This window comes from Kwoniella botswanensis, chromosome 1 (genome assembly GCF_036426115.1).
Source record: "Kwoniella botswanensis chromosome 1, complete sequence".
Lineage (NCBI taxonomy): Eukaryota > Fungi > Basidiomycota > Tremellomycetes > Tremellales > Cryptococcaceae > Kwoniella > Kwoniella botswanensis.
The window spans coordinates 5,864,241-5,891,994 of NC_088599.1; the positions used below are offsets into that span (position 1 = coordinate 5,864,241).

Consider the following 27,754-nt stretch of genomic DNA (forward strand, 5'->3'; position numbering starts at 1 on the left):
CAGAAGTGAGAATGTGGATGTGCATATATGTGTGTTTCTTGCATCTTGCAAATCTCATACCGTTTTGTATTGATGCATCTCGATATGATCACCAACTTACATCTCGAGAACATACAGAGAAACGCGATGCCAGGTATATGCAATTTGATATGACTGAATACACGATACACATGTTGATACTGTTACTGATCCCCATTAGCCAACTTCATATCTACAATCCCATTCCACATCTTCTCATTTATCTTTGTGGCCTTATCCAGCGAGGTCCTCAACCTCTTATTCTCAGCTATTAAAGCTTCCAATTGATCTTGTTCCACACCATTACCCTGTCCACCACTTATCGACTTCTTAGTCTGAGGACGTAGATCTTCTAATTGAGAGAACAGTGTTGAAGTGGAAATAGCAGTGAGGTGATTTTGAGGTAATTTGATAGTTATGGTATGACTGGATTTATGATTTTGGGATTTCATCCTCTCGAAATTTTTGATTTCCATTATTGGCCATTGTTCCACTACTGCTCCACTGCCCCCGGAGGAAGAAGTGGTCAGGTCTACTGGTTTAAGCAGCGTGGATAAGTGGGTTATCGGTCCATTGTGGGAATTGAGAGTACGTAGATGTTGATGTGAAGGTAATGAATATAGATTTATCGTGCCGTCCTTACATCCTACCAACAATATTGTTGAGGATATGGATAATGTCATCGAGGTAATTGGTGATTTAAGTGAGACTACTGATCCCTCTACTTTCAATGGGATGGACGCATTCCCGCCTCCTCCTACGGCCTCGTACTCTGCTGCAGTGCTGAATGTGTCCTTACGTCGGAATAAGGGGATATGATATACTTCTCCTTGACTTGTGGAGACGTAAAAGAATCGTTCGGTAGGGTCGATAGCCAAGCTTGTAGGGGATGACGAAGGAGGTAAGGTGAAGGTTGCGAGTAGAGGGAATGGAGGATGAAGTGACCACATCTAAGCAACAAGATGAAACGGATCATTAGCTGTGAAGCTTCACTCACGGGACAGCTTAACGAGTATGAGTTAGATAGAGATAGCTGAACTCACCTTCACAGTGCCATCATCCGAACAAGTCCATATCCTTCCTCCCATACTTCCCGCCAACCTGCCGAGCCCCACACCCCTGACTGCTAATGTATGATCCGTCAATGATCCATATGGTTTACCAGCTAATGCTTGATCTTCAGGATCGATCAATCGTGAAACTAAGAATATATGGGTTGAGGAATCTAGGGAGGTCGATATGAGGATTTGAGAGTCGGGAGTGAATGTTAGAGAAGTTAGGGATCGATAGTGAGCTGTTAATGATGCTAGGAGTAGACCTGAGGCAATCTGATCACGGAGCTTAGCTGCTATGACGAAGAAGAAGTATAGACTGATGATGGATGGACTCACCTCCCAGAAATATATCTGACCGTTAGGTGAACCTGCTGCTGCCCACATCCCATTTGGAGAAAGGGCGAAACAGGTCATCTTTTCTGGTAAGTGTATCTTGGTGTGCATTTGATCCTACCATTCCATCACGACAAGCATATCAGTCAATACATCCATGTAGTAAGAACTTTCGAGCTCACTTTCTGCCATGCCCAAATATTCAATATACCCTTCCCTTCCTGAACAGCAAACACTCCTCCTCCTTGCCCATTCTGACTCTGTACATATCCCAAAGAATGAGACGAGCTAGCGGAGTTCTTGAAGGACTGTACTGGTGTCGAAGTTAGTATATCGTGAAGATGTATCGAGGGTGTAGACTGCTGTCGAGCGGCAGAAGTTGATGAGGACGGGTCGGAAGAACATGCCGAGAGAATCAGTTCTTGTGGTGCCATTTTGGAAGTTATGGCCTCCTGCGCTCTATCTTTCGAGATCTTGAGGGCTTGAATAGGAGGTTACTTTCGATGAAGGCGAAGCGCAAATATCTTTAGATGCAGGAGATCAGATTTGGAATGCATTTATGTATCTACCTCGCTCATGACATGAATTTTGAACTTTTAGAGAAATCCCACGTGGAAACTAGCGGAGATCCAGGGTAACCCCGATGATCCATCACAGGAGAATGGTGTGTTTAGCGTCATGTCGAGTTCGAAGTCTCGTTGATTCTCGTTGAGTTTCATTCCCCATCATTGGATTCCATCAGTAGACCTTGTATCATCATTGACCATTGCGCCAGGACAAGATGCTGCGCTCACAGACAGCAGTAGGTACGCAGCCTATCAAGCAGCCAGGTCCGTACGACCTGTTCCCTCGACCAGCCGTCGCATCATGGCTTGATGGGATTCAAGCTAAGATTCAACAAGGGCTGAATCCACCCGATAGTCCAGGTCCATCGAAATCACCTTCACCTGTTCACGAAGAAGAAGAAGAAGATGTTCAAGAACCAGTAGCAGATGTAGTGCAGAATGGTTTGTCATTGGTTGATCAGCAGCAGGATTATGATGAAACAGATGAATTTGGTGAAGAGTTTGATGAAGATGACGACGAGGATATAGAAGAAGAGTACCATGAAGATGAAGGTATGCGACAAGAACAAGGGCATGATGATCAACAGGTAGAGAGCGATGGCGATATTCAGAACGTCGCTTCTAGTCCGGACCAACCAGAGCCATTATTCCAGATGTACGGCGATGACGACGAAGAAGAGGAGGAGGAGGATGAAGAGAATGACCAGGATGTTCAAGAAGTCCCAGATAGATATGACGAACAAGACGAGGATCAGGACGAGCTGTTCGAGTCTAGATCTCAGTCAGAGTATGATCCTGCCTATGGAGTCGTTCCTGAAGAAGATGGAGCAGCGTACGTAGGATCCGACGGTGATGTCTACGGCGACGAAGATCAGGAAGAAGAAGATGAGGATGAGGAGGATGAACACGAAGATGAAGAGGAGCAGGAAGATGGTGATGAAGAAGAAGAGGAAGAGGAAGAGCAAGTGGAGCAATCTCACGGAGAAGAAGACGAAGAATCCGATGATGGTATACAATATATGGGAACATCCGAATCACCTGCACCTAAATCAGATCCTCATCAATACGCTTCACCTCCAAATACATTATATCCAACTTTACCTCTTCCATCTCCCCCGACAACTTACGTCGAATCAGGTCAGACTCCTCAGTCAGAAGAGCAGATCTCGCAATTACCACCTTTCTCGGAAGATGCAATCGATCCCAGCTTACTCGCTCAAATCGTTCAGCAGGTGCATAATAACATGCCTGAAGATGATGCTGGACCTTCGATTTTCGGCGGAAATGCGGTATCTTACCAGCCTCAATCTTCTACTTATCAAGATCTTCTTCCTACTCATGCTTTTCTTCAACAGCCTTCAACGGCCTATGATAGTGGTTATGGAGAGCAGGATGAAGAGGAACAAGATCAAGATGAAATCGCTTTGGAAGGACAAGAAGAGGAAGATGAAGAGGAAGAAGATCGAGATGAGGTCTCTTACGAAGGACAAAAAGGGGAAGACGATCAGGATGAATTGAGTGACGAGGACGATAGTCAAGGCTCTTATGGTAAGTGCATTACTTCCAAAAAAAAGTCTTCATTCACTGACTGGTATATCCCTACTTGCAGATGATCAAGAAGAAGAGCAGCTAGAAAATGTGAAGCGACCTGTATTTACGGAAGTGATTGAGATCGGATCTTCCTCGGATGAAGATGAAGCCGAAGATGAGGAAGAGCAACAGGTGGAAGAAGATGAAGACGAGGAGGAAGAGGAAGGGGAGGAAGATGGCGAAGAGGAAGAAGATGAAGGGGAGGAAGACGGCGAAGAGGAAGAAGCGGAAGAGATAGAATATGCGGAAGATCGAGATCATACAAATGCAAGTGACGGCAAGAGGAATGAAATACAACAAGAGGCAGAAGATTCGAGTAGCGATAGACAGGAAGCTGAGAAAGAGGAAGAAGAGGAAGCGATTGTCATCGAGGCAAACGATATAATCGCAGAGGAAGTGTCGGAAGAAGTCAGTGATACCTTCGATGAAACACCAAAACCACCTGAAGAAGCCATTATGTATGATGGCGAAGTCATCGAGGATAGACATTTCGTGCCATCTGAAGTGCAAGAACCCAGTGAGTTTCTTTCGATTATCAAGATGAAGCTGGATTGATTCTCACTTTTCTGTCATTCTAGATTATGTGCAGTCAGAAGCTGTTACTCCCAGCTCGGTATTGCCGATGGAAATGGAGGTGATAGAAGTGGTTGAGGTTACTGAGGTTACTGGGGTACAGGCAACTGGGGGAGCCAATACCATCACCGGACCCGAACCCATCATGACCCCATCAATACATGATCCGATAATCTCTGAGTTGATCCAAGAATCTCAGATACCTGTGGACCAACCTGTCTCTCAACGGGAGGACCTATCAACATCAAAAGAGGATGCTATCGAATCACAGCAGGAAAATCTCACTACACCTCAATTGACAGACGAATTCACGATGGACGTTGATGAACCGCCTATCAAGGATGAAAATCTCGAAGAAGCGAACTTCAGCCCTTTTGACACACCAACCGCATCAAACCCCTTGGAACCTTTCCACGCTGAAGATTTCGTTGCTTTCGACTCAGTGAAAGCGGTGGAATCTTCAGATGGACCTAGTGTGACCAATACACCTACCGTGGAGACAGCTGGAATAGAATTCATGACAGTTGGTACCGCACTATCGGACGACATCATGGCCAATTCTATCGATGTTTTGCCAGACCCACGAGCCGGCCTACCAGACTCTCCAACGATCATGCCTGAAGTGTCCCACATACAGCAACCACTGTCAGCAGTCTCTCCTTTTCTTGTCGGTGAACCATCTGTCCATCTTCCACCAGTGGAGATAGTCACACCAGTTGAAGAACTCTCTCCTGAGAATCCAACCGATTTACCTGATCCTAAGTTATCGCCTCCAGACGCGGACATTGCGATGCCCTTCATTCCACACGATCTTCGACCGTCGATCGATCGATCGCCTTCTCTGGCCGTGGAACCACCGGAGAAAGATCCTCTTCCTGGCGATGTGCCGACTGCAGCAGCATCTAGGTCCAGTACACCAGTATCGCTACCGGATCCAACGGTTCCTCCTCCGAACACCTCAGCTCGTCAGCCCCTTGATATCCACACCATGGTGCCTCAAGACCATGTGACCCCTTCTCTTGTAGTGGAGATCCCTCGAGATCCGATACCGGCTGATATCACTTCAGCTATCTCATCTCGAGCTGCCACCCCACCCGCTCTTCCCGATCCTGGTCTTCCTCCTGCGGACACCCTGGTTACTGGACCCCTTGACCCTCATGATCTCGTACCTCATCCTCCATCTTCCCCATCTCTCATCGTGGAACCACCAGGAAGAGATCCTGTACCATCTGATATCCTTTCGGCACCCGGAACGAGGGCTGCCACCCCTACGGAATTACCTGATCCAGCGCTACCCCCACCAGACTCATATCTTCGAGCTCCACTCACTCCTCATCAGCTGATTCCATCCGAATACCCACAGACTCCTTCACTTCTAGTAGAAGCTGCTACCGATTCTCCAGCCCAGACCATGTCTCGAAACCCCTCAGCACTCGGGTCCTTCGTTCAGTTCTCTTCGTCAGATGTGGACGTGTCGAGCGAAGGTGACGATGATATTCAGGTCCATGTCCGATGGATCGAGCCTGAAACATCTACTCAAAGTATTACAACAAACGTGGAGGAACAAGTGGAGGCATCTGAAGGGAACGAAACTGAAGATCAAAGTACACCAGCTGAAGGCCAAAAGATGGACGGCGAGGAGCAGCATAGCTTAAATACAGCGACTGAAGAGGAGAAGGAGGCAAAAGAAGCTGCCAAAGAGACATCCGAAGCTGCGCTATCAGCTGAAGAGTCGCCGTCTGAGGCTGACATACAAGTGGATGTACAACAAGTATCACCCGACGAACAAAGGGACAGGCCTGAAGAGGCTCAGGGACCCTTACCGTCGAGCGATAACGAGGCAGATCGTACAGCAAAGACACTTTGGGAAAGCATACAGGATGATCACGAGCCATCGAGTTCAATTATGCCTGAAGAGGTGCATCAACCTGTATTGTCGACAAACGAGGAACGCTCTGAGGAAAAAAAAACGGAAAAAGGATCACCTCAAAAGGAAAAGCCGCCGCCCTTCCTACCTCAAGTCAGCGAATCAACTATAATGCGGCTGTTCCATCGACATGGTTCACCTAGCAACGCGTCTGGACCTGGACCCGAGACCACCGCTCATCAACGAACACGCTCACGTGGTCGTGCGTCCACTTCACTTGAGCCTCCGACTACTAGATCGCACTGTTATTATGAGAAACTCAGGGTGGCCGACGATGATCTGACCGCTGTTATTCTTGTACCACATTGCGCTATCCCCGGATCCAAACAGCTCGAGCAGGAGACTTCTTATGTGGAAGGTCGATCTTCGGAAAGTGAAGAGACAGAAGGCATGAAGCTTCAAATGGATCATGATCATCCCATATTACTTCCTCAATTGACAACGAAAATTCGGCGCCTTGTTGGTAATCAGCTGGTTGATGAAGGACATTGTTATGTCCTTTATGCTAAGGAGGACGCCAAAGTACCTGAAATTGAGGAGAACGGTACTCCTAAAGGTACGCCACTTCGAGGACATAGGAAGAGGAGATCTATGGGTGGATCCGCAAGCCGACTTAGTACAGGAGGAGATGATGAGGATTCAACTGTATCGATCCAAGTTGAAAGCTATGAAACACCATCGAAGAAGCGAGCTACATTGTCACCTCCTGCAACTAGGAGTGGTAGAAAGCGTGGAACAGCTTCAGCTTCCGTCGAACCTGAGCTTGAAGCTGGTGCAACTCCTGCAAGAAGGGGTAGAGGTGGTAGACCGTCAAGCTCCAGGAAAGGGAAAGGAAGGGAATCTTCAGTTACCTCCGATACTGCAAGTCGGATGTCCAACACCGCCTCTCCTGGTCCTACTCTCAGAAGATCAGCTAGAATGTCAATAGCTAGAGGGGAAAACATACCCGAGTTGGAGGAAGGTACACCAGTACCTGCTGAAGATGAACTCGAAAGTAAATCGGTCACTGCTTCTCCCGGTCCTCGGCTAGAGGAATCTGAATCACCCACCAAAGCAACACCTAGAAGATCCACTCGGATGTCACTGAGAGGTAAACAGAACGCTTCTACGGCAACACCTGAACCACAAGCTGAAGGCCAAGCCGACACTGAAGTAGACGATCCTCTGGGGGTTGAGTCAGCTACACCCTTGGAAACGGCTCGATTACGATCACCGCGTAAGCCAATATCTTCAGCTAGTAAGATCGACGAAGCTCCGTATAGACCTGAAAGTGAAGAAGAGGAGGAGGATGTAGAAGAGGAACAAGGAGGAGATGACAAGCCACTGTCGAGCGCTCGATCGACGCTGAGTGTCGAAATACCATCAAGTAAGAAGAGAAAATCGAGGGCTTCCGAAGCTCAGAATGCGAACGAGGAGGATCTGAAGGATGACTCTGCACCCGCTGCTTCAACCCGGAAAAGGAAGGCTAGAGCTGCTTCGAAGGAGCCTGATGTGATTGCCAACCCTGATGAAGTGACCGTCGATCAAGGAGAAACGGCGATGAGGGAGACTAGAGGTATGAAGAGAAGAGCGATCGAGAGTAAGCTGGTTCCTGGTACACCAGTTCCGGAACCAGAAACAACTGGTGAGGAAGGTGAGGATGATGATATACAAGTCAAAGCGGAGACTTCCCCTACTTCGTCAACGAGAACTTCCAGCAGAAGCGGTGGTTGGTCAGGTAGATTAATGAAGAAATTTGGATGGGGACGCTGAAGAATGACTGGGTTTTGATCTTGTCAAAATGGAAAATCGCTGTTCATAGTTCACTGGATCGGATTAGATTACAATCAGATTGACGATGTGAATCTTGTATATATTTTGGTTGAATATGTGTATATATATGATATACGTTCATGAAGGGTCATCATGTCATGTGAAATAACGAAGTCAAGCTACTATACAAGGATACCGTCCAGATATAGCGAATATGTGTATATGTAAAATTTACAAAAAGACCCAAGAAACCCAAGAAAAGGTAATCACAATCACGTCCTAGCTGAAACTCTCCTTCTTTCACCTGAACCATTCGATGAAATAGTCAATTTCAGGTCTTTCTCTTTCTTCCAATCATTCGCAGTATTCCGCGCTCTTATTATACTACAGACAGCTAATGCAACAGCTTTGAAAGTTCTCCTAGGTCTAGATGGTTCAGGAACCGGATAACCCATTTGTGCTATAGCTCTCAAAGTCGATTGTTGATCCAGACTCATCCCACCAACCAACAACAACAGGTAACGCTTCTGTAATGCCAGTGCGTTCCTGAAGGTTGATTCCCTGGTGAATTTCGCTTTGAGATATCGGATCTGAGATGCGAGAGATCGAGATTGAGTTTTGAAATGTGTTTTCTGGTCAATCAAAGCTTGTGAAAGACCACTGTAAAGTAAACAGAACATCATCAGTCGGGCTTTACATGACGAAGTTCCTAGGGGATAGAAACTCACGTATCACATTGATGATTTATCCTCCAACTCTCTAGATCATCGTATTTCCTCTTCACATCATTCAAGTCTTTCATCGTCCACCTCTCATTATTCCTAGCTTCCTTCAATTCCCTCTCCAAAGCATCAAGTTCAGCTCGGTGTTTCGCAGAAGCATTATTTTGCTCTTTCTTCAACAAGGAAAGTTGAAGACCGAATTCCCTACTCTCTGATCTTTGCGTTTGTAGATCCCTCTCGAATTCCTCTAACTCCTTCATCACATGGGTGCGTTCAATCTGGAACTTGGCCAAACGAGATTTAGTATCTTCCAAAGTTTTAGTACGCTGAGATAAGGCGTTTCGTAGATCGTCTGATTCTCGTTGAGCATCCCGAAGCGATAATTGCAGAGATTCGATGGTTCGGGCTTTTTGAGTAAGTTCGGTTTGCAAGGCAGCAGATTGAGTGGTTTGGACATTACGTCGGGAAAGGGATTCATAAGCTCTTTGCTCTTTCGCGATATCTCGTTCGAGTTCGACGATGTGAATTCTTTGTGATTCAATTTCCTATTCCCAGAATTAGCTTACAAGATCCAGGCGGAGTGCCAAGGAAAGATTACTCACTTTCTTAAGTTGATCTCTCTCCCTGATGACTCTGCTCAAATCATCTCGTGTATCCTTCAGGTCTCCCTGGGCTTTCTCAGCCATTCTTTCCATCTCAGATCGGAAGCTTTCCACCTCAGCTTGACTCTTGAGCCTCATCTCTGAAACGAGATCTCGTAGTCGGCCATTGTCTGTTTGAAGTCGAGAACGCTCATTTGCGATATCAGATTTGAGCTGTTCCATCTGTTCATGAACAGCCGCAAGTGCTTTCTGCATACGACCTTCGTTGTCTCGCCTTTAGGTGAATTAGGGTTAGCGAAACTGATGCAACGGTGCAAAGGGGCGCATACTCACTCTCGTTCCTCTTTCTGAGCACTGACCAGAGCTAAAGAAGCTTTATTCCTCTGTACCAACGTTCTGATTTCATCTTCAAGCTCGCTGATCCTTTCTTCAGCGGCAGCCAGCTTTTCAGCAAGTGCGACACCACCAAGACCGGCTGCTTCGAGACGACTGAAGTTGTGATCAAGCTGATCGTTGGCATCTTGAAGCTCCTTTTGAAGGTACTCAAGTTGAGCTTGAAGAATGGGTTCATTGGCATCACCGATGGTACTCTGTAGCCAAGAAAGCTGTATGATCAAGACGATGTCAGCTGATTCTCTATCCAAGAAGAGGAATGACTTACTTCAGGTAAAGGACCGGGCGTTTTAGGAGTGCGCAAAGAGGCGATAGCTCGGTGGACGAGGGGAGTAGGTCGTTTGAAAGGTGAACCAGCATCTTTGACGCCAGCAGGAGCAGGTGAAGCAGATATTGTCATGCTTCTACTACTTGAAGCTAGCCTATCTGCCAAAGTCGCTTTCTCCCGCTCTAATGCTTGAATTTTGGCGTCTCTCACTTCTACAGCCGACTTTCGATGTGGCGTAGCATTGAGTTCATGCTTGAGCCTTCCGATTTCTCGGTAAGCCTCATCAAGCCTTTCTTCCATTGCAGCGACAAAGCTATCTTGATTGCTAGAATTGTTGTCCGTACCAGCGGCGTTAGTTGTTGGCGAGATGGTGGAAGCTGGAGAAGTGGTTCGTCTCTGAGAAGTCCTAATGGCTTGAGTGGCAATATTGGCCACTTCCAATTTACCCTTGAGCGACTCGATTTCAGATTCCTTGCTAGCGAGTACTTCGTTAACTAATTTTAGTTGGTGTTGTTCATGGCGAAGCTCCTCTTCCGCTTCTCCATTGGCTCTGGAAGTATTTTGAACCACTGCAAGATCGGCTTCAAGACTCTCGATCACCCTGTTAAGTTCTTCAATGTGGTCATGTTGGTGACCAAGTTCAGTTTCTTGGTGAGATATAGTATATTGCGCTTTTGCCAATTCTTGCTCTACTCTTGTGAGTTTGTCCTCTGCGACTATTTGAGCTTCACATGCAGTCTTGAGTTCACCTTTCACAGTTTCGAGGGCTTCTGAGCCAGTCCCTTCATCCTGCATTTCAGAAATTCTGGCTCGCAACTCTTCAATCTCGGTTTCTGCATCTTCTACACGATACATCAAACCTTCTTTCTCCTCCAACATATGTGCTGAGTGTTTTTTCAGGCTCTCTACTTCGATCAACTGTTTGTGGTTGTCCGTTGTAGCCTGCTGTAGCATTTCTTCGAGATCGGATACACGTTTTCTGAGATGTTGTTCTTCTGTACCACCTTCGACAGACGAAATCCTTTCAAGCCTAGATTTATCATTCTTGACTCGATCTACCTCAGCTCTAGCGTCACTTAGATCCTTCGCCAATGATCGGACTTGCTTTTCAAACCCTGAACAGATCTCACCGAATTGTTGAGCATGTTGTTCGGTCTTGGTGGAGAAATCAGAATGGAGGGCTACTCTAGCCCGCTCAGCTTCTTCCAATTGAGCAGACAACTTCTCAATTTCATCAAGCAGTTCTTGCTGTTCGGGCGTATCGGCTTGTCTTGCACGCTCGAGCTGGTCCTCTAATTCTGCTATCAACTGATCCTTCTCGTTCAAACCTTCTTCCAGATTATCCAACTTTTCAGACATTTCCTGCATCACTGCCGCATATTCTTCGGGACTCAGACCTTCCAACAGATCTTGGGCTGAGGTTGATGCTTTGTTAGCACGAGGTGAGCTGCCTCTACGACCGCTGAGTGCTGAGAGTTGACTGATGAGCTCAGAGTGATCGTCTTTAGTGCTGTTACGTCCGTTTGGAGATTTCGTTGGCCATTCAGGAAGTTGCTGCGAGGCATTAGCAGAAGTTGAACCTGCATTATGACCACCAAGTACATCGACATCCTCCACATCAATGCCGTGCCCTTCCAAAATACCTCTCAATCGATCCGCCTCATCCCTCCATGCTTCAGCTTCACGAGCGAGATCGGCATTGGTCTCAAGCAACTGTTTGTTCATCGCGTTGAGGTGTTTATGAATCTTGATACCGTCTGCACGCTGATCTGAGAGACCTTTCAGAGAGCCACCGCCAGGGGATGCATGATTGGTGGGAAGGAGGATAGTAGGGAAAGATGTGTTGCCACGGGATAGGCGACTATGCATGTGCGATGCTCGCTTGTCGGAAGTGAGGTCGGCTGATGAGGCGACAGAGACAAAAGACTGATCTACTGATTGGTCGACAGTCAATCGGCTTATCATACCTGGAGTTATTGCTCTACGAATCGATCTTTGAGATTCTGTGACATCGCTTCCTTCTTCTGCGATAGATTCGGTATCAGGAGCGGTCGATACCCTACGAAGTGGATGTGGAGTACCTCGTACATGCGGTCGGAGAACTCTGGTCGATGGTCCAGATGAAGACCCCAGAACAGCTAAAACATGACTCTTTCGTCTTTCAGCATCGTCTAATGGAGCACGAGGAGTAGACATGTCGCTTGTTTTGGATATCATGCCAAAGGGCGATGGTGTAACAGGTCCAGATGGAGTATTCTGTATCGAGTCTGTCACATCATATAGAATGGTTGAAGGTGCCGAGGAAGCCTCAAGATTGTTGTAACGGAAGGGCTGACCACGTATTGTGCCGGGCGTTGAGAAATGAGCGATTGAAGGAGTGATGGCTTGTTTGGCGGGGGAATAGGTGTCCATTTGTTTATGGGGAGAAGAATACTGCGAAGGGTCAACAGATACATTCCCATCCTCTTGAGTTGTGTATTCATTCTCCTGGTTGTATTCCCAAGTTGGGTTTTCTCCGTGATCCTCTTGTGCACTGTCTATCTCGTATTGATATTCACCGGTGATCTCGTATTCCTGATGGGCGTCCGCCCTTGGTGTCATCATTGAGACATTTCTGACGGGACCTTCTGGCGTGCTAGCAGCTTCACTGACATCTGTCGCTGAAACCTCGCTCCTCGATAAGCTAGGGATTCGCTCATTTTGCGATCCAGGTAGCGCGGTTAGTACGGATGCCTGCGAAGATACAACATTCCGAGTTGCAGGGGTAGGTGGACCGCTCGGAGTCTCGGGTACTGCTTCAAGTTGGTGAATAGCTGTTGATGGTCCTCGCCTTCTAGGTCTCTCTAGTAGCACGTTTCCAGATGACAGACGGCGGGTCACGGGGGTTTCTTCCGGTGGTACCGTAAGGGAAGGAAGCTCTGGTAATGATTGTGAGTGAGATTCGTCGTATTGTTGCTGTAGAAAACGGGTCAGCTATGGCATAAGCCTTTATGATTGCATGGTTAACAGAATGACTTACATCTGAGTGGTCTTTCAACGGTATTGTTTGTTCCGCGCCCAGCTTCATTCTATCTATTATCTCATCTCCAGAGAAGCTTCCGCTCATCTCTCCCGGTGTCTGCCATCTTTGACTTCTAGAAGCATGAGTACTGTTCCCTAGTGATCCTGTTCCACTCAGCGTTCTCTCGTGGCGAGAAAGTCTACTTGTGGTGGCAGTACGGTCTGTTGTGCTCGTACGGAGTGAGCCAGACATTGACCTTGTCTGGTGAGATTGAGGTGTCGATGTAAGAGCTGTTGTCGGCGCATATGGAGATGAAGTGCCTTCGGAGGGAGAAGAGTCAACGGGAGGGAAGGGAGATCCTGAGGCAGTAGAGAATGAATCGGCAGATGAGCGTGTCGTAGCTGTCACTGTGCTGGATGGAGGCGGTCCCATGACCTTTCGGAGTGGATGTGGTGTAGTCATGTCCTACAATAAAATGGTAAGTGAACGAATTCCTGTATGATTGACAATGAACTCACGTTCTGAGGCTCATCGACGATTGATGACTGATGATAATACTGCTGGTGATCATCACTTGTGGACTCGGCTCCACTCATACTATCAAAATCGACATCGTCATGTTGAAAACTAGGTAAAGAGGGTAATTCCATATCTTCCAGTTGCTGGACTCTCTTCAGCACCCTATCGGGTGTTTCGAAGTAGGCCATTCCTCTGGCAGCCGTCGTGAGCTGGGCAGGATACGAGTATTGTTGGCGAGCGTGGTATGTATATTATATGATCATATGCTATCAAGTGGTGTTGTATCGTTATATGAGAATGGTAACGATGAAACCAACCAAAAGGTAAACAAACACTGAACAGAACAGTCGCGTTGATTCATTGCATGGTCACGTGGGGACCGGGCCACTTGGGAGAAAACGGATTAAATCACATTGCCGAATAGTGACAAACAACGGAAGTGGCGGTATGAGGTATGACGGGGGTATCCGGATCCATCCGATCTAATCGCCATTACAGAATGGATTACGAAGGAGGGGGCGGGAATAGCAGACCATTTGTAATGAGGTTTGTAATCAGCCATGTTTCTCACGTTCGTCGTCATCTGGAGCCTCTAGCGTTTTTCAGCAATTAGCAAACATCGAATAACAACACCATCAAACCATCAGAATCACATTCCATCAATCGTTATCTTCATCATCGACTCTGTAAATACATCCAGTCCAAAATAATGTTCTACGTCTGAGACTTTCATATACAACCAGCTCACAAACAATCCATAAGAGTGAAAGCAACAGGAATAGCAAGTAGTCAGGAGAAATAGAAGTTACGGAACATAAGGAAAAAATGCGGCCATTCCACCCACCTACCCCTCAATCTCATCGATCATCCTATATACCCTCCACACCCGATTCACCTACAGTAGAGAAGGAATCTCATATTGGTGGGACAACACCAGATGTGCGTCAGGCGAGAGAAGCGGCTGATGGTGTAGTGAGGGATTATGAGGAGAAGAGAGATCGGTAAGTTCGCCACCAATCCTCTTCGTCTGTTTTCGAACACGATTAAATAAGATGTTTGACCTCAATATACAGTCTGGCAAAGGCGATCGACTCATCTTTGTACCTTCTGTCCGATCTCAAGAACTTCAACGGCGAGCAATGGACCGTCAGGTATCCCCACTTGAAGCCCATAGATTCGTCAAGTCAAGGATCTCGTGAGTCCCATTCTCGCGACCGTAGCATCCAGTCATCCCAGTTCAGTTGCTCATATCATCTTCATTTATAGCATCTACACGTCCCGGCATGAGTAGACGTACTCTCACGTTTGCCGACGAACCATCACAGACCACCGACGTAGTTTTAAACTCTACTCCTACCGTTCGACGAACATTGAAACGATCTCTTACTCTTGCCCCTTCTGCTCCTTGCACTCCTATCACCACAGTCAACAGTACAGTCGAAGAACCGAAGAACATTGACGAAAACGAAGATGATTTTTCGATATTACGTCTCAACCTGAACATGGGAGCTGCTCGACATGCCAAAGGCTTGATATCACATCTGGAAAAGTCATCCATCTCAGCTCTACTCGATACTCGAATCTCTGCTTCGTTAGACCACCTCACTCATTTACAGAAACGTATATTCGATGCTCAATCTCGAGTACTCGTGACTGGTGATCTCAATGCTGGTAAATCAACCTTGATCAATGCCTTGTTGAGAAGGGATGAAGTCATGCCTACGGACCAACAACCTCTGACAACTCGATTCGTGGAAGTGGTCAGTGCGAAGGAGAATGAGGACAAGGAGGAGATACATATACTGAAACACGCGGATAAATATGATCCTTCGGACGAATCGACATACTCAACGGAAGACGTATCGAAATTATACGAAATGCTTGTAGATGCCGAAGATGACGCTTCCAGTCCTTCTCTTCGGGTGTTCCTCAAAGAAGCCGATGCCAACATGGCCAATCCTTCGATTTTGCATAACGGCGTTGTGGACATCTCACTTATCGATGCACCTGGTCTCAACCGAGACTCCATCAAAACTACTGCCAACTTTGCTCGACAAGAGGAGATCGATGTGGTTGTCTTTGTCGTTTCCGCCGCTAATCACTTCACATTATCGGCAAAGGAGTTCATATGGCAAGCTGGGCATGAGAAAGCCCATCTTTTCATTGTCGTCAACCGATTCGATCAGATCAAGGATAAAGCAAGATGTCGAAGATTGGTTTTGGAACAGATTAAACAACTCAGTCCAAAGACATACGAGGATGCTGCCGACTTGGTACATTTCGTCGATTCCGCCAAGGTAGCCTTAGGATATGGCGAAACAGAACCTGAAGGTGATGAGCTTGATGAAGCTTTCTCACACTTGGAACACTCACTCCGATCGTTCGTGCTCGTCAATCGAGCCAAATCAAAGCTTGGTCCTGCTCAGAATTACATTACTCATCTTTTGGCTGATGTCGAGCTTCTCGCTGCCGCCAATTCGCTAGTAGCCGGTAAAGAGCGTGATGCAGCTCGAGAGGAGTTAGCTAGAGTTAAGCCAGTTCTTGAGAAGATGAAGAAAGGTAAAGAAGGTCTTGAGGAATCTTTGGTAGCTGAAGAAGAGGCCGCCACCGACAAGGCATCAGGCAGAACCAAGTTAGCTATGGAAAGAGGTCTTGAAAGGGTCGGAAGGGGAGAACTAGCCGCTCCTGCTCCTGGGCTCTCTTTACCTGCCTATCCTGGCTTGTTAGGTGCTTGGGACTTTGCTGCGGAGGTCAAACGAGTACTTTTAGCCTCACTTGACTTTGCAGTCAGTCTCGCTGAGGATGATGCCCGAAAGCTCACTTCGGAAGGTGTAGAAGAAGTAACCAAACTTGGTGATGCCCATCTTCCCGCCGATGTCGAGCGAACCAACCGAAAATTCAATCCTCAAGCAATGTTTTCACCTCGAGCTATCCGACGTCAATCCAGTGTCACTTCGATTGGTCTTGGTCTGGCCGGTCAATCGCAATTGGTAGAAGTCAACGTCACCGATATCTTCGATTTGCAACATCACATCCACCTCGCGCGATCGGTCCTTCCGTCAACAGCTTCGACATCCCACGAGCTCGTCCCATTCTCTACTGAGGTCGGAGCTGCTTCCCTGGCGGTTGGGGCATTCTCGATGATCAGTGGAAAGACCTTGGGTCTTCGAGCTGTCGTAGAGGGTTTAGTCCATTTCTCAGAGTTCGTTTCCAACCCCGCTACGCGAAGATGGATTGGACCTGTCGTCGGAGTATTCACTGCAGGTGCGATCGCCTACGTCATCTATGATCTACCGAGATCTATACCTAGAAATGTCGGTAGACACATCCAGTCGACTCTTACTATCTCATCGGGTCAACCTTCACAAGTTGATGATGCCTCTGTACCATTTGCTGAATACCAGGCTACGAGAGTTAGCAAGGAAGTTAGAAAAGTGATGAGACTCGCTGCGTGGGATCTGAGAGAGAGGTTCAGAGCGGCTGTGGAAGCTAGAGGTGAAGTTGTGAAAGCCAGTGAGGAGATTGAGAAGAAAGCTACAAAAGCTTTGGAATGGTTCGATCATGTTGAGAAGAGAGTGGAGAACATCAGGGAGGAGGTGGGAATTAAAGTGTAATATGATACTTTCACAACGGAAAAAATCGATAAACTCTCATATATCTATTAACGACTGTGATTCGGAATGAACCCCAAGAAATCAAACAAAACAAAACAAAACAAAACAAAACAAAACAAAACAACACGTAATTGCCGGAGGAATCAGTATTTCAATCTCTACTTTATTTCATGATTGTCTTATATATACACCACTTGTTGATGATATCTTTCTTTTGATCTGGATTAATTGTATTTACGTTACCCTCCTTCAGTCGAAATTTGTTTCTGATATAGTTAATCGAGTCAGTTGAATTACCCTGCTCTCAGTATGAATTCTATAAAACTGTGAAGTGTCGTTGAGGCATTTATCTCCCTCATTCTTTCTGCGTCGATGATACATGATTCACTGACTGTTAGGGATGTACTTCAATTTACGGTTGACATGGGTTAGTTGGACCATAACGAAAGGAAAATGTGTATGTTATAAATACATTGTTACAGCAATATACACAAGAATCTATCTTCCCTCATCCATTCATTCTTCTATTGCCTACTTGGTGAAGATGCTCACCCTAAAGTCCACATCAAAGTCAGCTACGAATTTGTATATCACTTGTTTGCAGTGCGGAATCATCACTCACACATCCTCGTCCTGTACCAGATGGGATAATCCGACTTTCTGTGGCTGCGGATTGAATTTACTTGATTTACCCCATACCAACGCATATCTATATGGCAAAAACCGTCAATAAGCTGAGATCGAATGCCAACTGATTTCTTAACTTACTTGAAATGCGATGCTAATCCTCTATGAATTCCATGACAGACAGCTTCTATCGTTGCGCCTTGTCTCAGACAGATAGGATCCGACAAATCAGGTTGATCACCTCGTCGTTTAGTATATACCCTATAATACATCTCGGTCAGCTATTGACCAGAGGCATAAAACGTGTCATTCTAAACTCACTTGACCATACCCAGCTCCTATGGGTGGAGACACAGTGATATCAGCTGAAGATCACAAATCAGTAGTCAAGGATATACACACCGCCCATATAGCTTCCAACAACCAGTCCAACCCTAAATCAATCTCACAACTTATCATGATCGTCCTACCATCACCTTCTCGTGCCATAGAATCTAGAGTCTCCATAGATACTCCATCTACCTTGTTTATCACCGTCAAAGCGGGTATGTATTTCCTTGTGCCCAGGAGAACATCAATAAATTCGTCCGTTGTTATCTAGATTGTTTTTACTTATCATCAGCAATGACTTGGTAGATAATAAGCTATATTACTTACATCTTCTCGAACCATCACATCACAATTATGTACTGTGGTCGGGTAGAAGGCGTCAGCATAGACTGCAAGGTTCCCGTAATGGGAAAAATCAACTAACTCTTGTAAGTCTGCAAAATAGACCGCAAAGTCCTTTCATCAGTCTTCGTGAGTTTGACAGTATTGTTGATCTGTGATTCCCGTCAGCAAGCCAGGCATTGATCGTAGATTATAAGCGTCAAAATGGACTTACAGTGATACCTCCCGCAGTCTTCTGCTTGAATACCACATCAGGAGGTTTGGTGTTCAACCTGATTCCTACAGCTTCCAACTCAGTTTCAAGCATCTTTCTTTGTTCTGCGGATTTGGTTGCATCGACTATCCCAGTGCACCACTATTAGCAAGAAAGAACGAATGCGAAGGAATGAGTGAAAGAGGGAGACCTACTCATGAGTAAGATCAAATCAGCAGTCTTTGCAACCGCTACCACCTGTCTACCTCTACCTCTACCTTTCGCCGCATCCTGCACGATACCAGGTAAATCGAGCAATTGGACTCTTGCACCCTCGTACTCCAGTACACCCGGAATGGCCTATATGAATCATCATTATCAGCTGGGTTTTCTACGCAGTTGCAATTTCGCCAGCTGATCATGACATACCGTCAGAGTCGTGAACTCATAAGCTCCTACCACCGATTCCGTTTTCGTCACTTTAGACAAAAGCGTTGATTTTCCTACCGAGGGGAAACCTATCATACACACTCGTGCGTCTGCAGTATTCCATTAGTATTGCTATTGTGTTTCTGTGCAGGCAACTCACCTCCTGATTTCATGACATCAAAACCTTCTCCTTTAGGACCTTTCTTCTCTGGCTCAAGAAGCTGAGCTCGGTATTTCGCAACTATAGAGCCCAAAGTTCAGCGATATATTCGCGATTATTGATGCTTGACATACGCTTAGCCTATGATCAGGTTCAAAAGTCAGTCGCAATTCCTTTGCACTGATGCTTATCGAGTCTCACTCACCTTCAGAAGACCCAGATGATATTCTGTCGCTTTGCTATAGACGATGACTTAGCTCAATTCCTATGGAAGTCTCTGCCATCACAGATCGCTTACTTCTTCTGCGCTGAATGAAGAAAAGATGGAAAATCAGCGTCCGATCATCATTCATCATTCATCAGAAACAAAAGACTCACTCCTCGCCATCTCCTCTATGATTGACAGTCAGATAATCAGCTATCAGTCCTTACTCAATAATCTCTTACACCCGACCCACTCTCAATCTCCTCGATCTTTTCGACGATACCCATATTGACTGATGATCCTAACTGTGTCTATGTCCCGACGTTGGGTGTGATGTGCGATATATGAGATATTGGGTGAATTCCTTCCTTTAGCAGCTCAAGACAGATAGATACAAGGACAGTAATAACAGTGAGCTTAGATGTCAGATTTCACTGGGTGGAGGAACGAGCAACGAACTATTGTAACTCGTATGTGCAGTGAAAAATATTCCACGTCACGCTAAAGTAGGATGCCGTGTGGGGACTCCGCAATCTGAACTGTGTGAGTGTGCCTGGGGTTGTATGGATGACGACTGCCAGTCCTCATCCAGAGTTAGAATGATGAATGATTATGGGGGCTGAATTGGATTGAATTGTTTCCCACGCAACAAAACCTACTAGTATACAGAAGGGATCAATGATAACACGATAACGACATTGATGGGATCATGAATGCTTAATCTTTCATGGAAACGGTTCCATATCGACTGCTACCCTTAACAACGAGCCGCTCACTTATCTTCTTTCCTTAGGACGTGTATCTAGCTCCCTTTATTTCGCTCAGGTCGACTCTCACCATCAAATACCGAGCCATTCCCTCTTCTTTTCCTATCTACATCACTGAGAAGTGACTAAATACTGGTCAACATGCCGACCTTCCATCCTCCTCTCGCACATACCTCTCACGTACCTATACCTCAGACTGCCTCTCACGCATACGTGCAACTCAATTTCTTCGCTACTTTTACTGATGGTGAAGATGAATCCGGTTCATGGGAATTATGGACTGATCTTCCCAGACTTGACGATCAAGGGAACCCAACTTCTCAGCCTGGGGAATGGAGAGCCGCTCAATTTCAACCGTACATCCCTCCTTCTCCACAAGATACCAAACAAAAGCACAAGCATCAACAAACAAATGGCGATGCAACCGCTTCGCCCCTCTACCTGAAAGCTTCGGCAGGATACCCTTCTCCGACGACTCCTGGTCAGAAGACATTCTACCTCTCCATTGTCTTACCTGCTCTTCCGGATCAACAGTACTCGTACACCTACCGACATATCACTTCATCCGGTGAGACTCAGTGGCTTGGAGGAATGGGAGGTAATGGTTCCATCAAGTTGAACGGAGACGACGTCGAACCTAAGATTGAAGGTCCAAAAGTAGGCTCATGGTCAGAGAACCTGGATGGAGTCAAGGAATCGGGGTGGTACGGTATCGCTATCGAGCTTCAGAAGTCAAATGGGTGAGTTCCTACGTCAACAAATATCTACAGGACGTGAGAAGCTAAATTCCCATCACAGGAAACTGAAGCCCATTGTTCACACTATACCCTCTAAAGCGCAAGTGACAGCTCACCTTGCCCTCCTCACGGCTCAACAACCATTACACTCATCTACTCTCTCAACTCTCACAACTTCACCCACAGCCACCTTTCCATCGGCTACCTTACGACACCTGTCCATCCTCTCACCCTCATCACCACTCGATATTTCCCCTTCGTCCATTCCTTCCGCTCCCGCTGACTCCTTCTACGGCCTGACAACCGGGTCGACTGCCGTCGAAGCTCTGAGAGCAGCATTCAAAGCTGCCAAAGCCAAGGAGAATATCTTCCATCTCGCAGAGGTGTCAGCAGATCATGAAGACGTCTCTGCAATCTTCATATCAAGCGGTCAACAAGAACCCCAACAGGCATATTTGATCATTCACGCCCCATCTCGCGCATATCCTGTCGATATCGCTGTTACTCTTCCTCAAGACATTCTTGACCCTGTTCCCATTGCTTTATTCACCAACTCTAAAGGCCCAGTCTCCTACTTGTCAAATCTCGAATCGAAATCAGGTAATCGGAAAATTCGCCTAACACTCGAGAAAGGAGCAATCGCAGAGGTCATACAATTAGCCGAATTTACAGAACTGAGAGGATCAGGAGGTGATGATCCCATATGGATCTGTGCTCCAGATGCCATCAACGTTGAATTCGGTGAAGAAGAGATATCACAACCTGAATTTACGGCCAAATCAGCTCCTGTCTCAGCTTATAACGAAGTCACTCCGGTAAAAATTCGCGATGAGGAGGAAGAGGTGATGTCGAAACCATCACAAACGCAGACTACCGATAGCCAATCAGCAACTACCTCAGAAGAAGAAGAGAACTCTGTACCGGTACAACCGCATCCTGGACCTGCCGAGCCTACTCACGGATGGTGGCTACTCCGATTCATTGGACGATTTTTCGTTGATATCTGGGAACTGTTATTATCGCCTTTCAGATCGAGCCCTGCCATCACTGATGGTACTTCACAAGCTGAACAAAGGGAAGGAGAGCAAGAAGAGAACGATCCGGATGTTCCAGCGAATGAGAGGACTCCTCTTCTTGGCGTGAGTCCCGTTTTTCACCATATACATATTTCGATCATCTGCTAATTTGAAGTTGATTTGCATGTAGTCTCAAAGCATGTCAAGAGAGACATCCTCATCCTCAACTGCATTCGATCCTTTAGCTACTCCTACATCAATCACCACCGTCAAAGAGGAATTGAAGCCTAAGTATCCAACTGATGGATCAATCACCCCAGTAGGGCACAATTCCTCACCGAATGTAGATAACATTATCGTCGCCGATGAATTTCCGATGATCAACTCCATTCGAATTAGATCATATGCTCAAATGACTTTCAATCACTTACCACCTTTCAAGTTCCTCTTACCTCCCAATTCAATTGATATCACTTCAAAACTCAAATTCACCGTGAGGGAAAAAGCTGCTCAACGATGGGAAGAGGTAGAACCAAGTTTTGAGGACCCAAAAAATCATACTCAATGTCAAGAGGTGATTGTGGAAGGGAAGAATGGAACGGGTGGGACGGATTGGGAAGTCCAGGTGGAAAGGATTTGAGCTGATCCTACTTTGATATCTGCCACTGTCACTGGTCGATCATTAATTTCTACTCTTTTTGAATCTCATCTTTCCGAAACGCTTCATTCATTTTTTCCTCTTAACATTCATCTTATTTGGCTCAATATACATGATTTGATTTCACTCTCCGCTTTCATTGTTAATACGAAGCCAAGTCGGTTGGTAAAGATTTGGACAGGGGTTCTGAGTAGTGTTGGAATCACACTGGATTTCCCCTTTGACAACATCGTCTCCATATGTATTTACGACTCCTATGTTTGACGAAATCAAGAAGAGAATAAGGAAAGAATATGAATATGCATCTATACATTACATGAATTTGGTCATTTTTTCGATATGATACATGCAATGATAATGTTTAACATATGTTATCTAAATCTTGTTAGACTTAAGCCCCTGCTCTCTTGACCATATCTTCCAGAGACACAGCTCTGAAATCCCCATCTTCACCTTGAGCGAAAACGGCATTATCACCAATATAAACCGTGACACCACCACGTCCATCGACATTCTTGGATATCTTGAATAGAGGTTTACCAGTCTTAGCGTGGGATTTACCAATGGGTAAGAATATGAGATCATGTTGAGAAACGAAATCTTCAGCGATACTCCTAAATGTAATCTCAGTTGGGATCGATTCAACGAGTGGCCTCTTGATTTCTTGAATGGTGTTTTTAGGTTTGTTCGATTTCGAAGATGTGGTCTTACTTGACGGTGGAAGAGGTTTGAAATCCGGTTTGACAAGTTTATGCGGTGCATCGTTACCCAATTTGATAGCTTGATCCATCAATTCCAGACCAGTGTTAAATCCACGATTAATACCTGGCATTTCGAGCACTGCCTCGGGGAATCGTCCTTTCCACCAAACGAACCTGAGTAAAACAGTCGATTAGCTAATTATCAACAGTCTGGGAAAAAAAGGTAAACTTACCAATTGGCTACTTCATCAGGTTTATAAGCGGGTTGTACAAGCCAGATATATAAGATATCCAACCATTTAGGGAAGAATTCAGATTCCAGCAGATGCGAGAACATGGATTGTCGGAGAAGCTTGTGCCATGGCATGACCCAATCTTCGAGCGGGACCAGATCTTGTTTTCTCGGATTGATAGAAAAGTCATCTCGAAGCGAAGCACCGAGTTTGGGTAAGACAAATTGTATGATGAGTTTGTCCCACTCGCTCGATGGATAGACCTGGACGCAAGGCATCAGCAGGGAACATGACTTGAATGGAGCTGTGCATAGACTTACATTCTTTTTCCATCGAGCGAGCTCGTCTGGCACCCCATCTTTGACAACCCAGTTTCGTAACACAGATCGTATACGTCGCTTGGCGCCTTCCAAGATATCGTCGCCTCGGTCTCCCAAGAGTGGTAGCCAGGGGAAGACGATACTGGCAAGGGATCCCGCTTGTTTACCATATTTGGATCTTCTTGGATCCCATTGTTCAATAGCGGCTTTGACCTTGGGGAGAATCAATTGGTCCATGACATTATCGCGGATGAAAGCAGGTAATATCGGTTCCCAAGATTCGAGAAGGTGCACTGCCGCATGCGGAGAAGAAGGGTCCCAATCGTTACTATAACGTGATATATCAGTATCGGTAGACCTTCTCGCGAATACAAGAACTCACTTGATCGCAGAACGGACTTTCGGAAGCCACAACGACCAGAGCAGACTTTCCCACGCACTCATCGTCCTTTCCCCGTTCTCCTGCTTGTGGGCAGCTCGCCCAATACCGTCTGCACCGTTGACAGCAAGAGCAAATTCATCCGGATCGTCTGACCTCGGCAGATTATATGCTTTTCGCCACGTCTTGAGTGAGGACAGCAGTATATCGGTTGACACGTCGAAAGGTTCCCACTCCGAGAATGCACGTCGTTGCTATGTCAGACAGTCAGCCGATATTTCAGAACCATATTTTGAATGCACCTACTACTTGAGCAATGGCAGCTACTACAACGTCGTCCAATGACTGAGATTTGTACTCGTCTCCATAATCATTGATTAATGCGTTGAAGTCATCTGTGAGAGGTGCCAACGAAGGATTGGCAGCCACCGATTGCGAAACCGCGATACTCGAAATGTTCTCAACTAATGCTTGAATCTGCGTGATTCGAGCCAGACCTAAAAACCCGTCGAATCAGTAATGCCCAAAGGGTATGAAAATTAGTGCTCACGTTTTTCAGTCTCCTCCACTTTAGCTCTCGATACCTGTTCTTCCCTCAGAGCCCACCTTCTCCTCTCGTTGACCGATTTTCCTTCCCTTATCAGTCCTTCTACATCTCCCTTTGCTACATCTACGATCAGACGTAAATTATGCCGCAGTTCAGGTAACTTCATATTATCGGAGGATGGTGTCCATGTCGATAGTGAGAGTGACGATAGTGATTGTACTTCCTTGAGCTGCACCATTGTCATCAGTATGCGTCCGCTAGAATAGATCACTCGAGTCAAGCTACTTACCTCTCCACCTCTTGCATCAAGTACCAGACCGACTCCTCCAGATGTTGCGGTGTCACCAGCTTCCGCTAGCAATTGCTCGTATGTCTTGTGCTCCACCTTGACCTTGACTCTCTTTTGCTTCTTCCAACCCTGTTCCACTTCCTCTTTAGTTTCCTTCGGTACTTTAGGTCCACGTCCACGTTGACCTCGCTTAGGCTTCTCATCCTCGTCATCTGAGAAAACATGACCTTGCCTTCTCGCTTCTCTCTTACTATCCTCCGTCCTCATTCCTTTCTGAATACCTTGACCTCTAAACACCTTTCCAACCTGAATCGGAACCGCTCGACCGTCTTCCTGGACACCTAAACCTTTACCAGCTTCCCAACCTTGTTTGGCTAACATCCTAGCACCGAACGATGACGATATCTTACTGAAATGCACACGTTCAGCAGCTGTGAGTTCTGCCGATTTGGCAGCGGCCGAGGGTTGTGGTCGGGATAAGAAAGATTGCTGCTTGCGCGATGGACCTGATGAAGCGGTGAGTGAAGGAGGAGGCCGACCGAAAGCTGAAGGTACGTTTGTTGGAGGAGCGGATTCGTCAATGGGTTGAACAGGCGCTTGCGATGATCCCAATCCGCCTGTAGGACCTTCTCTAGAGGTTTCAGTAGGTGTTGAAGCATTGTCGACTAATCGACTGGATGAGCCTATCCCCCCTCCACCCCGTGACGATGATCCAAAACCCCCTCTCCCACCACTAGATCTGGAGGGTTCTGCTTTGCTATCCGCAGGTATCGTTCTAGCAGGTGCGAAACCATTTGCAGATCCTAAACCTGATTGTCCCTTGGGGTAGTTTTCTTCCTCCTCTTCATCTCTAATTCTTGGAGACGGTTGACGAGACTCCTCTTCGACATCTTCATCTTCATCTTCCGAACCCGAGCTGTCCGCTGAATCACCTTCGTCTTCATCTTCATCCGATTCCTCATCGACCGATTTGTCTTCTTCATCTTCCCCTACCTTGGCCGGATGGGAAGATACGAATGCTGGAGCTCTAACATCAGAAACACTATCAGTATAAGCCTTTTGTGAATATGGTGAAAGATATAATAACTCACTTGGTCCAATCCGTTCTTTTCGAGCTACTTGCACCTTTACTTCTCGATCCTAAACCTCGTCCACCATGTCCTTCTTCAGGCTCTTCACCGAATATACCTTCCCAAGCAGATTCTTTACCACTCCTACCTCCAGCGGTCTTACGTCTCTTGCCCTTGTGCTCAAACAATCTCCTCTCGGCTCTCGAATCATCGTCTTCCTGAGAATCATAATCTGCTATTGATTCACCAGAGTTGGAAGCTTCCGAATCTGATCCATCGGACAGAAAAGCGTTCTTCCTCCTGGGCATTGCTGATCAGTCGATGAGACGAGACTTTGGAAAGGAGAGCAAAGAGAGACGGACGCTCTGCTTTTACTGTTTTGTTGATAATTTTGTATGTTGTTGAGAGATGTGCAAAGGATTCATATGACTTGGAGTATTGTGAATGAATAGTCGCCACCTATAAAGACATAGCAACGCATGCCTAAAGAAGGCACTACTCCTCCCAGATCAGGTGCCTAATTGTCATCGTGCCTTATATGGTTGTTGATATCTGGTCTGAAACGTTGAAAGTGCATTGCATTCAAGAGTGACGTGAAGGATGTTGTTACAAGTAACTTGCAGTTTATAACTATCGATGTCTTCCTTTCAACACCATTCCAATCATACCATAAATCACCTCACCATGACACCAGATAGCCAGCTCGACCTCTTGTTCGATCCATCTCTCATCCCCTCAACCATACAAGAACAGCTCGGTCCAGATTTGCATGTGAGTTGGCTAAGCTGACCTAGCTATCTTTCACGAGTGTCCTGACAATTGGTTTTCCTCATGGTAGCTGCGACCACTTGCTTCTGACGATCACAAAAGGGGTCATTTCGACGTTCTGTCCGTATTGACAACAGCACCATTGCTGTCACCAAAAGCTTACAAGGAAAATTTTGATGAGTTGAAGGCATGTGCCGGTACTTACTTTATCATTGTAATTGTGGATGTTGCTTCAGAGAAGGTATGTCGAAACAATCAAATCTTGTACAATTAATTCACTTGCTAATATGAAGGTTTTTATACCAATCATAGATCGTGGGCAGTGGCTCTGTCATTGTCGAACGTAAATTCCTTCGAGCAGCTGGTCTTGTAGGTCATATAGAAGATATAGCAGTCTCAAAGGCGGTGCAGGGGAAGAAGCTTGGTCTCAGAATTATCAACGCACTCGAGGAGATAGGAAGGGTAAGAGGATGTTATAAGATTATCTTAGATTGTAGCGAAAAGAATATACGTGAGTATGATCCTTCTACACTGGGAGGCACGATTTCAGCTGACTTGGCACTTGACTTCAGCATTCTATGAGAAATGCGGGTAAGTTTGAGCTGTAAATACGCATACACTCGGTGCTGTATGAGATCAGAGGCTGACTTTCTGTTGTAGGTTTAAACACAAAGAGTTTCAAATGGTTCGATATATGGCAGACCCCAAGGACGTCGCTAAATCACCAACGCCATCTAAATTATGATGTCCTTCACGGACTATTTTTGTCCGGATAGGCCGATTCCTCCTTCAACTCGGCTTCTGATCTGTACGATATGTAACGATGATTCCGCTCAAAGTAGGAAAGGAAAAAATCTCAGCATGGCATATTGCCAGATATATCACCTTGTACTATTATCAACTAGCATCAGCATGTATATGGACAATTCTTTTTGAATAGAAATGACCGTTCAGCAAGCTGCTCGTATATAAGCATAACCTTTACATAAGTCATTGTCCTCTATACACACAAGATCCATATATACATCCAACCGTCTGTTGCAATAAAGA

At 46.1% G+C, this 27,754-nt stretch overlaps 8 protein-coding genes across 8 annotated transcripts; 4 read left to right on the forward strand and 4 right to left on the reverse strand.

Moving 5' to 3' along the window:
- Positions 1–182: 182 nt before the first annotated feature.
- Positions 183–1,840, reverse strand: L199_002195 (uncharacterized protein; the record flags this gene model as incomplete). The annotated part of the gene is made up of 4 exons (XM_064887942.1): positions 183–968; positions 1,062–1,346; positions 1,410–1,523; positions 1,589–1,840. 4 exons carry the CDS (start codon positions 1,838–1,840, stop codon positions 183–185), a joined length of 1,437 nt encoding a protein of 478 aa, XP_064744014.1.
- A 347-nt stretch (positions 1,841–2,187) lies between these two features.
- On the forward strand, positions 2,188–7,814 carry L199_002196 (uncharacterized protein; the record flags this gene model as incomplete). The annotated part of the gene is made up of 3 exons (XM_064887943.1): positions 2,188–3,520; positions 3,582–4,079; positions 4,141–7,814. The coding sequence occupies 3 exons, from the start codon at positions 2,188–2,190 to the stop codon at positions 7,812–7,814; spliced, it is 5,505 nt and encodes a 1,834-aa protein (XP_064744015.1).
- Positions 7,815–8,086: 272 nt separating this feature from the next.
- Positions 8,087–13,507, reverse strand: L199_002197 (uncharacterized protein; the record flags this gene model as incomplete). The annotated part of the gene is made up of 7 exons (XM_064887944.1): positions 8,087–8,474; positions 8,543–9,081; positions 9,139–9,412; positions 9,472–9,743; positions 9,800–12,754; positions 12,819–13,265; positions 13,319–13,507. The coding sequence occupies 7 exons, from the start codon at positions 13,505–13,507 to the stop codon at positions 8,087–8,089; spliced, it is 5,064 nt and encodes a 1,687-aa protein (XP_064744016.1).
- Positions 13,508–14,144: 637 nt separating this feature from the next.
- L199_002198 (uncharacterized protein) lies at positions 14,145–16,933 on the forward strand (the record flags this gene model as incomplete). Its single annotated transcript, XM_064887945.1, has 3 exons — positions 14,145–14,320; positions 14,393–14,514; positions 14,586–16,933. The coding sequence occupies 3 exons, from the start codon at positions 14,145–14,147 to the stop codon at positions 16,931–16,933; spliced, it is 2,646 nt and encodes an 881-aa protein (XP_064744017.1).
- Positions 16,934–17,464: 531 nt separating this feature from the next.
- On the reverse strand, positions 17,465–19,506 carry L199_002199 (uncharacterized protein; the record flags this gene model as incomplete). The annotated part of the gene is made up of 16 exons (XM_064887946.1): positions 17,465–17,486; positions 17,556–17,642; positions 17,702–17,821; positions 17,882–17,898; positions 17,963–18,157; positions 18,218–18,249; positions 18,315–18,384; positions 18,447–18,571; positions 18,641–18,785; positions 18,855–18,964; positions 19,015–19,095; positions 19,149–19,155; positions 19,220–19,253; positions 19,313–19,322; positions 19,393–19,407; positions 19,473–19,506. The coding sequence occupies 16 exons, from the start codon at positions 19,504–19,506 to the stop codon at positions 17,465–17,467; spliced, it is 1,104 nt and encodes a 367-aa protein (XP_064744018.1).
- Positions 19,507–20,127: 621 nt separating this feature from the next.
- On the forward strand, positions 20,128–22,379 carry L199_002200 (uncharacterized protein; the record flags this gene model as incomplete). Its single annotated transcript, XM_064887947.1, has 3 exons — positions 20,128–20,726; positions 20,785–21,862; positions 21,930–22,379. 3 exons carry the CDS (start codon positions 20,128–20,130, stop codon positions 22,377–22,379), a joined length of 2,127 nt encoding a protein of 708 aa, XP_064744019.1.
- A 409-nt stretch (positions 22,380–22,788) lies between these two features.
- Positions 22,789–26,244, reverse strand: L199_002201 (uncharacterized protein; the record flags this gene model as incomplete). Its single annotated transcript, XM_064887948.1, has 8 exons — positions 22,789–23,272; positions 23,332–23,594; positions 23,652–23,979; positions 24,034–24,284; positions 24,337–24,527; positions 24,581–24,806; positions 24,867–25,893; positions 25,958–26,244. 8 exons carry the CDS (start codon positions 26,242–26,244, stop codon positions 22,789–22,791), a joined length of 3,057 nt encoding a protein of 1,018 aa, XP_064744020.1.
- Positions 26,245–26,620: 376 nt separating this feature from the next.
- On the forward strand, positions 26,621–27,449 carry L199_002202 (uncharacterized protein; the record flags this gene model as incomplete). The annotated part of the gene is made up of 5 exons (XM_064887949.1): positions 26,621–26,707; positions 26,775–26,945; positions 27,017–27,215; positions 27,277–27,295; positions 27,365–27,449. 5 exons carry the CDS (start codon positions 26,621–26,623, stop codon positions 27,447–27,449), a joined length of 561 nt encoding a protein of 186 aa, XP_064744021.1.
- Positions 27,450–27,754: the final 305 nt, after the last annotated feature.